Source organism: Chelon labrosus, assembly GCF_963514085.1.
Source record: "Chelon labrosus genome assembly, chromosome: 14".
In the NCBI taxonomy this organism is placed as follows: Eukaryota; Metazoa; Chordata; class Actinopteri; order Mugiliformes; family Mugilidae; genus Chelon; species Chelon labrosus.
In genome coordinates, this window is record NC_140347.1 from 21434213 (window position 1) to 21447668 (window position 13456).

The 13456-nt window shown below is 41.1% G+C and overlaps 1 protein-coding gene across 1 annotated transcript in view; it reads left to right on the top strand.

Annotated features, from left to right (window-relative positions):
• The window catches only part of nrxn3b (neurexin 3b), a gene marked incomplete at its 5' end in the record, with an annotated part of 269437 nt that overhangs the window by 3909 nt on the left and 252072 nt on the right, over positions 1–13456 (top strand). The window contains 2 exons of the mRNA XM_084560987.1: positions 1876–1893; positions 2249–2275. Coding sequence (XP_084417113.1) covers positions 1876–1893; positions 2249–2275 — 45 coding nt within the window. The remainder of the gene's footprint in view (positions 1–1875; positions 1894–2248; positions 2276–13456) is intronic.

Here is a 13456-nt window from a genome sequence, read left to right on the forward strand (position 1 = left end):
AAGGTTGTTAAAAACTGGATTGTCTAATGTATGTGTAAAATTATCATCCGTTTCCTCTTTTAGAATTCCACGTCCTGCATTTGTAAGGAACAGTTTAAGGCTGCCTTTGCTTCCAAAATGTGCAGTGACTTGATGGAAGGCTAGTAATTGAAGGCTAGGGCTAGCAAACTGTTAAGCAAGTGCTGAAATGGTGCCTTCAGGCTTAGCTTTGGGGATTAATAAACAGACATGGAAAAAAATGACAGTTACAATAATCTTACTATAAAAAGTAGGTCAGGGAGAAAAAAAGGAAAAAAAAAAAATGGTGCAGGGACTTGCCTGATTCCAGTGCAGAGGGCATTTGCGTCTAGTGCCCGAGCTGAAAATTATGTTTGGATTTGAGTGGTGAAGCTGCTGGTAAAATAGAGCGGGGGATTACGCTCGGACCACATGTCCTCCGCAGCACATTGGCTTGTTCTGAGCGCTGTCGCATCAAGAGAAAGGGTTTTATCTACATGGGAAACTGAGCATTTAGCACGCAAACATGCACACAGTACACGCAGATTTACTGGATTTTTGCACAGTCAGAAAAAAAAAAAAGTGTTCCTGCTGATTCAGGCACATATATTCAAGGGTTCTAACTACCAGTTTCTGAAAACTGGAACTGCGTTGCTGTCCATCAGCTGGCCACTATGTCCCTTCCCCCCACTTCCAGGCTTTGTCCTTCCCTTTCCTCTACCAATGTCATCTGTCATGTGTGGGAGGAGAAGTAGCATCCATTTTGGACTCCTTTAAGGAGACGAGAAAATCTCACCTAGTTTTCACCAAACACTTCAGCAAAATTTGTCTGTCAGCGCCTCCTCTCAAAAGATATTTCTGTCTTGTGTGGAGTTTGTTAAATTTAACAAAGGACTTGATGTCGGAGAGAAAAAAATTAAACATTAAAATTCCTGTCTGCATCCAGTGGTGTGGAAACTGGCCAGTCCTCTGTGTAGCAATCAAGTCACAACACTAAATCAAATTATTGTCTGTCTTAATTAAGGTTAGTTTAATTTCCTCTTTTCAGGTTTTGATGCTCCCTAGAGAATCAAATGCCAAGTCTTTGAATATTCTTTTTAGGTTGAAAGCGCAAGGTTTGAGACTAAAGAAGTCGACGATATATAACAGCAATCGCTGATACTGAATTTCCTCAGTGATCTCTCATGTTCCCTAAATCACACTGGCATGTTTGATGCCCACAAAGTGTCATCCACGGGTGAGACTCTGGTGAGGATGTTGGCCGCAAGGGACAAAGCCTAATGTGTGGCCTTTTTTTTTTTTTTTGGTTTCCATGCCGTACTGTGAGCTCAACCAGCAATCCCACAGTGAGCATTCTCCTGAGAACCCACAAGGAGTGTGTTGATTTTGGGTCAGCAGTGAAGAAAACACTGGGCGGGTTAAAGGGTCAAAGGGGGAGGCGGAGGAGAAAAGCATGGGTCTGATAACAAGCATCCCGAGATCCACAAACCTCACAGCACCATAAATCCTCAAGGCTATGGATTTATGTACATGTTATGTGCGTGAGGGACTCTGTGTGATACAAGATGTGGAATATTATGGTACTGTGACAATATTCGAAATGTGAAAGCGTTGTTTGCCACAGGAGTAATGACGATCTGGTTCCCTGAGAAGACGGGACAGATGAAATTTCACGTGTTTCTTTCCACAGGGATTTATTTGGGTTATTTGAATCAGGCATGTCAAGGGGGAGGGTGGCTCTCTTCCCCTTACATGACAACACAATGATAGAAGTGTGATATAGTTTGCATGTTAGATCCACATGCAAAAGAACGTGTAGTGTGTTGCTAATGCGATGCTTCTCTTTGCTTTCTCTCTTCGCCTGTGACAACTCCACAGCAGTCCAGAGAAAACCAGGTGAGTCTCAAGAAGAGTTAGTCATAGCTTCAGTCATATAAATAATTGCCTTATTCACGTTTAAATCCAAGCAAGTCGCGTAGCAGTAATCCAGTTATAAAATTTAGAATTCACATGTATTCTGTAAACAACCCCCACAGCTACTTTATATTCACATACAGTGTTACTCTCCTTATTAGTCATTTGTCTATTTCAATGGAAAGCTTTCAAATGCACTTGGGAAAGCTTTGCTTTTAGTGTGATTGCCATGCTTTGCCATCTTGCAAAGCATGCATAGTGACAATACAGCTGTAGTATTGGTGTGTTGTTCTCAATTTTTCTCTCTGTTCCCGTCTGTTTGATTTTTCTCTTCAAGGCCTCGCACACCTGAAGGCAGAGCAAGGTACTCTCTTCTTTTTCCTTTGTAGAACTCTGTTATTTTGGTTCACTCACCCCATGGCTTGGTTTTGGGGCATACATCTACACTGTGTGCGCTACCTGTCCATGTGAATTTGTGTGTTGCAGTGCTCCCACTGCTGCTGCAGAGAAGTGGGAGGGCGAATTTGTGTGTGTGTGTGTGTGTGTTGCCGGGGAGGGGTGCATGGCAGCATGGCATGTCCCACATCTTACCTTTGTCTCGCTCGCTCTCTCTGCTCCTCAGCCTTGTTCCTGTGTATTACATAATTATGTACTATTCTCAGTTCTGCAGCAAACATGCAGTGACACAGTCCACTGTCGGGGGGAGGAAGTGTGGAGGTGTGTCAGTGGGGACGGTGTGCAGGGAAGCAAGAGGGCAGTTAAGGAAATCACTGAAATTTGTGGAGACAGCTTAGAGGAGGGAGAAGAGGCATGTTGGTGACAGAGAGGGAAAAAGTGAAGAATAGGGAGCAAGAGAAATGTCACAGTGAGATAAAGTACATGTAGTAAAAAGAAAACTAGAATCCCTTTGGGAAACTGAGAATATTGGACAAATCTGCAGCTTACATATTGTATCCAGTGTCAAAGTAGGAAATATATTTGAGGTCTCGGGGTGGATGGATGCTTGAGTAAAACTTTTGTGAAAAACAGATTTTTCTCAATCAAACTTTTGCTGATAACTTCAGCAAAACCATAACCATGCAAAGATATATATATATATATATATATATATATATATATATATATATAAATAAACAATAATATTACAGTTCATTCTTGTCTTTGGTTTGCTCAGTTGATTGGTATATAGCATGTCAGTAGTTCTAATTCTCTGATGTGATTCTCCCTGAATGTAATTTGGGATTCTGCTGAGTTGTCCAACATCAGCAGTTTTTTCTGACTTAAGAAACTAGAAACCCAGTGATCTTAGCAAAAATTACCTGCTTTAGGGCTTAAGGCCCTATTCACACGGGACTAGTTTTACCTGGGGACTTCTAGTAATTTGTAATAATGGCGGAGGTTGTCTATGCTCGTAATCCTGTGCGAAATGGCCATTACCGTAATTTGGAAAGTAAAAGTTACACCACAAATTACCTACCCTATTTCTCGTAACACAGAGATCCTGTGATAATACTAATCCAGCGCGAATCGGCATCTCTGTGATTTGAGGGTAGGTTTTTACTTTTCCAAGACTTTTGTTTGATTTGCAGGTGTTTCTGCCTCTTGTCACTTAAGAACTATGAAGGATGTGCTGTAAATCAAAGTTTGGACAGATGTTAGGGTACAATGTTGAGATGTCGCTGACCCATTCACCCATTTAGACGGATGAAATCACTGAATCAGACATAAATGTGTTCATCTGCAAAGGTAGGGCTGATTTAAATACTGCCAGGTTGCTTGTAATTTCTTCCCCGGGATCAACAGTCTCATCATGTTTTATTTTTAAAAAATACATTTTTTATTATCAGTTGGAATTTGCAAAGTAACTAAAGCTGTCAAAAAGTGTTAAATTACCTCTGACATGCAGTGGAGTGAAGCGGAAAGTAGCAGAGACATAAATATGCGTAGTAAATTAGAATGAAACACAGAGTTTGCTTATCCCGTGCGAATGCGCCACATGAAACACAGACATCGGGGGTCCTTTCTGAACGTCCCCAGGTAAAACTAGTCCTGTTCCAATAGGGCTTTAGACATACCAACATTTATAAAAGCTCAGTTTTGTACAGACGGTTTAATTTCTATCAAATTCCCGAGATCTCCGGACTTCCTTGCAAAGATGACGTTTATTCCTGCTGTGCTTGGGCATAGATTTCTAACAGTGGTGATGTTTAAGTAAAGGAAGATAACCAGAGCATGTAAAATTAAGAAAGTAGGTTTACTGAATGTGTTGTAAGCACTTTCTTTGGGACTAATGGTAGCTGCATGACCCCCAGATATCACCAAGCTTCCAATTTGCTGTGCTTCTTTCTGATGTGTCCATAACATTGTAATTAGGGCTGCTACAAATGATCATATTTACACAGAATAAAGTATTTTCAAGTGAATCCTGAAATCTGCAGGAATGATAAAACTTCAGTGGCTAGTGTTGTTGGTAATTGTAAATACACTTGTACACTTATGTATCTGCAAAAGGTTGCTTACAGTCTCATGGAGAGTAACCTCAATGGAAATCTATGTAGTTTCGTTTTATAGGCTTATGCTATGTTCATAAACAAACTGTTTTCTACTTTTATATGCCCTTAAAAGCAGCATTGCCATACTATTCATTAGCATCTCCTCTAAGGAGTCTTCACTGAGATAAGGCCTGAGCAATAACAATCAGACAAAGGTTTTTGTTGAGATGCTCATGCATAGTGGTTATGTTGCTGCGGGGTGCCGTTTCATTTTTACAAAGCATTCATGTTGTTAGGTATCTGTTTAAGCCATTCCCTCACTTTAGACTATCAGATTCAGGCTTTTTCAGATAAAGTCTCATTTCCGTCATGCCTGGCAGCGGGAGTCGGCCATATATACTCTACATTGATACGTTGTTGCAGCCCTAATTGTCATGTTCACCAAATGATATTTTGAAAAGAAAACTTCCCATATGCGCTTCTCCCATTGCTCCACCATTTTGCATGATTATCAACATTTTGCATGTAAGTGTCAGTTGGCAGTGTATGTGCGTAACATAGACTAACAATAGCTTATCCCTACTTTTTGCTGTTTCTCTCCGGTGCTCTGCCTTGGATGAAACTCTTCTCTCTCTTATCTCTACGGATCCTTTCTCCTCTGCAAAAACTGTAGGTAGAAACAAAGGTACAGAACTTACTTTTTTCCCTACTCTTCTCTTATCTGGAGTGCAAGCTGGGTGTGTTTGAATATGTGTGTTGAGTTTTTGGCTCCCACTGGTAAATCATTTATTATGTGTGTTCGCGAAATGAATTCACATGCTCATCTCTGTGTTGGGGTGAGAAAGCGAAAATCAGGGGAATTGATGCTTTCCAGCTAACGAGCGCCCGCATTTACTATTGCATGAAAGATGAACCAGTGAGCAGAGAGATGAGTGAAGATGGAAAGAAATACGGTGTCACTAAGTGATTTTCACTTGATTATCACTGTTGAATATAAAATGATGAGTGTAAGCTCTGCAATGGATTATTCAGTGTCTTTGCAGTTAATAATAGAGTGTCCGTGTGAAGATACGCATGTGTTAGGTGAGTTCAGTGTATGTTGAAAAGGAGCTGATTGGTGAATGTGACCTGACATTTGGCTTCATTTAAAGGAGGCCATAGCTGCAGATTATGTGCTTTGCAATCATGTAGACGGTAGCATCATTATTCATTTGTCTAAGCTATGTGGTGATGCATGTTCTGCTTGCATTGGTTGAAAAGCTGTTTAAGATTTAATGTTTCTGACTGATCTCTGTGGTTGAGTCTTGTAAAATGGGTCTGAAATATGTCCTTGCTGGGGCTGCTGGCATGTAAACTACCTCAAACCCATCCATCAGTCTAATCTATGACCCTAAACTCAGATAGCATCCATAATCAGCTTCCAGAAAGTGTGAAATTTCTTGAAATCTCACAAACTGACATGCCCTCCTTGCCCTTGGAAGTGACGCTGGTTATGGTGACGGTGGTTAGTTGTACCCTGTTGTTAAGCTAAAATTGGACATTTGTTGTTCTGGGAACGGGCTTTGTGAGTTTAATAAGATCACTGATCATTGATTGATTCCTAGTAAGTCTGCATTTTTGGACCTTTCACTGAGATGTGAGATTACAGTGAGACTGTACTGTAATGTGTATCAACGGCTTTTGTTCTTTACGTGGACGGAGTAAAACCAAAAACAGAATTTCTCTGCACTTCTGTACCATCAGCATATTAGGGTAGCGATCAGCGATCTGTCCCACAGCGGCTCTGTTGTTTGCGTTCTTTCACAACAGAACAAGAAGGACCCAGGTTTGAAACACAGCCCTGGCTCTTTCTATCTAAGTCCGTGGGGCTTTCCTCTGGGTGTTCTAGTTTCCTCCAACTGTCCAAGGACATGTAAATCAGATGGACTGGGGACTTTAAATTACCCATAGGTGTAAGTGTGAATGATTGTATCTAAATCTGTGTTCCCCCTGCGTATATCACTGGATACACTCCAGACTCCTGACTTATTATGTAAGAACATGAGTCAACATTTTGGCTACTTAATCAAAAATTGCTTAACCATAATTAGAGATGATTTTAAAACGCACGGACGTCCAACCAAGGCAGTGTTCACGTTACATAACTTATTACATGAGTCTTTATAGTGAAATACAACGATGTTATGTTTAAAATGAGGACGTGCCTTACAGCAGGTCCCTGTGCAGTTGGATTCATGTCTCTGCACTTGTGTGCATGTACTGTAAATGGCACAGTGGTCGGAGGGCAGAGTAAGTGGGAGGCTGGGGAGAACGTCCTGGAGCACAGTCTCAAGAGAAAGTGTGTGGGGGGGGGGGGTGAGTTGAAGGCAAAGAACTGGAGGAGAAATGATAGCTGCATATGAAGGGGCCAGGCGTGCATGTCAGTGTTGCGAGGCCACTTATTTGTAATAAAAAAAAATGGAGCACCTTGTCATCCCTGTGCTTATATCTGGGGCTGATGGCGATACAACCCAGGCCATCTATAGCGAAAGTTTTAGTCCCTTGCAATCAGTGGTCCAGATTGTTCCTGGCTCATAGAAGTGACTTTTTTTGATGCATGGCTTTGACGATATCACAAACTTTTTATAAGCCATGGCAGTGGACCAGGAACTGTGCTCCATTTAGCAACATTGCTCCAGTTAGCAACATGCTGCACTTCAGCCTGCAGATACATTCAGAATGCATTTTTGATGCTTTTTTATGTATATAGGTATATCCAGTTGATAAAAATGACTATTTGAGATGTTGAAATCATTATTCACATACAGCTGCAAATTTAACAACTTCATTTACTGAATTTGACCCAGTCTGTGCTTGGGGGAATAATGCGCCTGAAAATAGGACAGGCTTTATATGAAAAACACAAAGTGAGTCCAAGTACAAATTAACAGCCTCATTTACAGCTGACATTCCAAATGTGGTCATACCTCTGTGTCATCGAGATAATGACAGATGACCGTAAGGGCCTGGGTTTACACCACAGTGGTAGTTATTAATCTTGTTAGTTTCATTTAGTTAGGTTTGGGGTTCTGTATGTAGAAACACCATGCACCACCTCCAGATATGAGATGGGGTAGTCAATCACACATGCAATGAGGGGCCATTTATTAATACCCTGAGGTAACATAATGAAAAACAGGAATTATTATGATTAATATTTTCTACAGTGTGAATTGAACTCTTTAGCTCTACCTTGACGGTAGCGTAATGCTCTACCGATTTATTCTCTGACTCATCTCCTGACTATCGGAAGAGAAATCATGCCCAGACCTCGATTATCTGGTAATGTGAGGGTTCAGCTGTCTGCTATTGAAACATTTTCTCATCCACACTTGTTTATTTTTCCCACTGCAAGGAATTACAGTTTTAGTTATATAAAGTTGTTGCACCGCAGCCTCCATGTGTGAGATCACATGAGGTGGTGTATTCAGTGCTCCTCATCTTGATAATCCTAATGATGTCCTGTAGTGTTTGCCAAATTAACATGAAGTTGCTCCTTAACCTTATACCATAAGGATTTTTTTTAAAAAAACAACGAATCTTGTAGTCAGAGTTAAGCTTAATTTTGTTAGTTATAGTCTGTGTGTGTCATACTGAGAAATTTCCTTTTAAAAATCCATAATTGTAGGCAATTGGGTGTATTTAAATCCACACTCTGTTAACATATTTTACAAAAACAAAGCACAGACTAAGATAATAAGCTCACTTGAAGGTCATATTGCATTCATTGACATGTGGCATCATTATTTTCTCCCTCTTGTCTCATCAGAGATGTGCTTCCGGTGGACATCTGGATGGTGTTCATCAGGGTATAGCAGGTTAGCTCAATGTCAGAGATGAGAAGGCAAGGTTGCCTGCGGGTCTTGGTGCCAGCATTACTTGATGGCTTCCCTCTAATTACAAGATCGACTATTAAATGTGTGGCGAAAAGCTCAGTGTCACTGAAAACTCCCGTGCCCTTTAAAATTTGTCATTCTGTAACAAATTCTTCTCTCTAACTATTCAAATAATTATTTCTAATAATAAGAAACCCTTAATGAATTTTACTCAAACGCAGACACCCAGTGGGGGATGACGAAATATTTGTAACACTTTGCAATAACGCAATCCAAACTTCATTGAAAACCTTGTTGGTCTAATCACAATTTGAGTATTATTACATACAATTAGAACTGTGTGGTAGAATAATGTAATTGGCGTTGCTGAAGGGGCTGTTGGATAGAATTACAATTCCCTTGTTTCCTGTAATTGTACTCACTCTGCGAGTACTTATTCTGTTACGAAACTGCACTTCCACAGTTAGGTCCACTTTAAAGAGCAGTTCAAGAGCTGGGAGGGAGGAGTTCAGCCTGAGTCTAATCCCTCTGCATGAAAGCTTAGGACTGAGAATTTATTCTCCACTTCTGGAGTCATTCTTACTAATTACCCCCTCAAAGTCTTGCCGCCAACTTCCCACAGTCCAGATTTTTGCTTTTCTGCCTCTGTGGCACGCATTCGGTTTCTTCCTCCATCTCTCTCTCTTTCTCTGTATATACGTATATTCTCTCCCTGCCTGTCAACCTTTCTCTGACTCCTCTCTCTGTCTTTGTCCCACCCTATTCATCTCTGTCTGCCTCTGCATTCTAGTTAGCCTTTCTGACTTTCTCTCCTCCTCTGCCTCCTCCTCCTCCCTCTCTGTCTTGTGTTCCCCAGTTCAAAGTCCTGTGGACATCATCATGAGCCTCACATCACAGTCCGGCTCTAGAAGAGAGCGCTTACTGCCTGTCCGCAGATACTGCCAGGCATCAGAGGGATTTATGTACAACTCTGTCCATACTCCTAAAAACTTTTCGACTAGTTCCCTTTACTTGGCCAGTACTACACCAGAGGTATCTCAGTAACATTTACAGAACATAGTTTCCTCTGCTGTTAACTTCAATGGTCATATATTATTTATCTCAAATGATACAAACAAAAATACTGCTTTGTTGCTAGAAGAAACTGCAGGACATGTAATTTTTTTTGTCTTGCAAAATATATATTATGTGTGAAGTAGGATTGCTGTTATTTCATATCTCCATGGACTGATTAAATTGCTTACTTGTCTGGAGAGCTGATGTGTGCTGATACTGTGCGTTATAATGAAACACTGGTGCTTGTTAGATGCTGCCAGTGTTAAAGTTCACCCATAAAACAATGGCTACTGTTTTCAGACTAGTCATATTCTGCCATGGCGCACTGAACGCTGAACTCATTTGCTCAAAATCAACTTATTTTTTCATGTGACGACTTGAGTCAGTGTTGTTGGGGCCGAGCACTACAAGTAAAAAGCATTTGAATGTGTGAGAAATTACGTTGGCACCTGCTACCAGCGTAACATCTTTCACCAAACTGAATTATGGGTGCTAGGCGCTACAATTTTTATAAGGAGGGGAAATTCTTCGACTAACAATGACATGTATTTCTGGTTTGCCACTTCTTTTTTTTGTGTGTGTGTGTGTGTGTGTTTTCCCCAAATGCATTGTGTGTACAGTTAAGCCTTAAAATTGAAAATTCAGTATGCAGAAAAAGATCCCAAACTTGTAGAGCAGACAGATGTTGGACCTGCATATTTTGAGGAAAGTCTACCATGTGTGATAACTTTGTTAAAGGTGGTCATGATTGCGATAAATAACCAATAATTAACATGTGCCCACATATTCCTCACTCTCAAGAATTAACTCTGAGACGTAACCCTGTTATAAAGGAATGCAAAGAGACTACTAGAATGAAAGACAGACATTTTTCTTGTTGAATATAAAGTTAGTCTTTGTTGTCGGCGTCCCTACAAACTTTACAAAAGATGAAAGAGATACAGAGAGTAGTGGAGCGTAGAGAGTGAATGAAGAGAAAAACCAGTAGATAAATCATGGAGATAAAATTTTACTGACTTTTTTCATGACAGCATCAGTGAATGCCCGGTGAATTCCAGTCGAATCATCAGTGCAGGCTTTAAGCGTTGAGGGACTAAAGAATAATCGTGAAGTTGTTGTGCACGTCCCCAGAGCACTGTTTTGTTGTGCACGTCCCCAGAGCACTGTTTTGTTGTGCATGTCCGCAGAGCACTGTTTTCACCAACATGGCTCTGATTGTTTGTGGGTCTCTCTAATTGCAATGTATTTCTCCGTATCAGTTGAATCACAGCCATAATGAAATGAAAATGGCCAGCTACCAGTTTAATTTGCTGGTAGGAATTGAGTCTGGCTACGGGAGTCTTGTGATGATCGTGAAAATGCAATTTGTCTGTTAGCACTTGGAGATGTCAACCAGCCTATGGTCCTCAGAGTGTAAAGAAATCTGCTAAGATGGCTGAGCTCCCGATGCTTGGGATGGGGATATTACAGCGCATGACAATATTTTTTCGGAAACCCCTCACGAGTTAGTCGAAAAATCCTTCGTTTCTGTAAAAGCAGATTATTGGTGAATGGTCCGCTGCTGTTAAAAAAGAGAAAGGCAGAAACAGCATCGTGCGCAGCATCGCCCTCTTCTAAATGTAGTCCTTAACCTACTGACACATGATTGCATGTGGGAAAATGAAGCATTTGTCCTTCCATTTCCTCTGTAATACACAAAACAGGCACAAGCCCCGTGTGTCATCGGCGGTTCGGTTAACTTGCGTCTCTCAGTGTCACAGAGGCAATAGATGGGGTTTTTCCTGTTACGCCTCAGACAATAGATTCAGAGCACCAGCTGGCACTTATTGGCCTCGGCGTGCGTTGGCTGCTGTGTTGATAAACGGCTATTAATGGCCAGACGCGCATCCTGAAATTGAGTTTAACTTTGCCTCTCCTCATTATTCAGTCCGAAGCCACACCACATTCCTCAAGATTTATATCAAAGCTGCAAAAAAATTGAGGGCATTGGTCGAATTGATTTCAGCAGTGATCAGCTGCTACTGAAGCGGTCAGAAAATACGAGCCTTAAACACATACCTTCTCACCAATACCTATGGGTTTTCTCTGCAGCTCATTTTTTCTGAAAGGACGCCGCTTGGCTGGAGTAAAAATTCACCCTGACAGCCCCTGTTCCTCTCAAGCCAGAACATAAATTGCTCAGAAATGTGACTGAAAGTAGAGGAAACCAGAAATTCTGTTGACTGTTCAAAGGCTCAGTTATTAAAGATGAATAGACTTTGCATCGCTTTTATTACACTGCTTTCTAGAATCTGAGGGAGTATCGATTGTCTCTTCTCTACTAATTTCCTTTTCATGTTTTCTCCCATTTTTCTGCTCCTATTTGTTTCTTTGCTTTATTTTCTTTGCACTGTTGTTGCACACTGTTATTTGGTCTTTGTTTCCCATTAACATTACATTTACATTAATCTCTTATGTTATACCTCCTCTCTCTTGTCGCCTGTCTCTGGGCCATTTCCTGTATCTCTGGTTCCCAGGACAACGGGCAAAGGTTCAGAAAACATTGTCAGCTACATTGCACAAATCTTAGCCGCACACCAACACACTGACGCTAACATGATGATTGGTGTTCTTTCCCTCCTTCCCTTTCCTTTTCACTTTCCTTCGGCCTTGTGCTCCCTTTAGTCATCTCCCTCTGTTCTCTCTCTCTCTCTCTGCTGCTGACCTCTGGGATCAACCGAGCAAAACTGATTCCCACTTTTTCACGGATCACGAGTGCGTCAGTGGTTACGCAACACAGACACACAGAGAGAGAGAGAGAGAGCGAGAGAGAGAGTGAACATAAGAATATGTAGCTGACATATTTGGCCATCTTTATTTGCATTGCTGCTTGTCACCAAAAGAATATTGCTCCTAGTTTAGCCCCTTTCTCAACAAAGTACTGAATACGTTTGCATGAAACATTTGAACTATCATTATTGGCTAGGCAAACGTGAAATATGCTCTGCTCACACACAGTGACAAGTAGAAAATCTGCTTACACATTACATAAATGTGCTTCTGCATAATTACAGACAGGAATGCAAGTTGAAATCTTCTCCCTGTACCTTCCAAGTCAGTCAGTGTTTGTTGACCGCAGAGTGTTGCAATTAAAAGTGAGTGTTTCTACGGCTCATTAGTCAGGAAAGCTGCCATAAACGTGTCAAACACGCTCTTATTTTCAAAGAGAAAAAGCGTAGTAGTACACATTTGGCTGAAACCTTAGGAATGCTGTGTATTGTTTGTGAAGTGCCTCAGACCTTATGAGTACGGTTTATGCGAAGAACTAGGTTAAGATGTGGCTCGAAGGGCTGTATTGTGAGAGCCTAAGTATGGGTGCTCAGAAGGCTTAGGAATATGCGGGAGCGAGTGTGCTTGCGCAGAGCGTTGTGTGATTGTGCAGAGGGGTGACATGTGTAGATGTGATGGCTGCAGCCATGCATGGATGTTCACACCAGGGAGAAAGTAAACAAACATGGCAGCAGAATGGTTAGTAAAGCAGGGGCCGCTGTTAGAACATGCTGCCTCTTTCTATCTTTTTCTTATTTACCCTCTTTATTTAACTCATCCGTTCTGTTTCTGTTTGTTACCTCAGTCAGGCAAGCTATTTTTTCGTTCCTGTTCGTCTGTGTGAATATCTTGTTTGAGCGAATTAGAATGGACTGAAACTTCTGACTAGACTTCAGTAACAGTTGGTAAAATAATTACTTGAATATTGCAAAGACAAATGCAGACTGCTCTTCAAAAGAAGCCCCATTCCAATTTTGATTATTTTATTTTAGATAGATTTATTCTGGCCCATTATAAAGATGTTTTTTTCTTCTAAAAGTTTTTGACCTTTTATACTACATTTTTAAGATTTGTCTGACACATTCTACTAGGTGAGGCTTATTTGACTTGGAAATTTCAAGTATCTGTGTGCATACCAACTCCTGAGTTCCTGAGAGAGGTATGCACTTCAGTCTGCTCTTGCAGCAAGGTTGCAGAAAGGGGCAGCGGCCCCATTGAAATATACGGCTGGTACAGGGTCCAAATTGGGCTTCTCTTTCTTTCTTGTCAATGACAGGGATAGGCTTTGCATTTATTGCCTCTAGCACTGCTTGG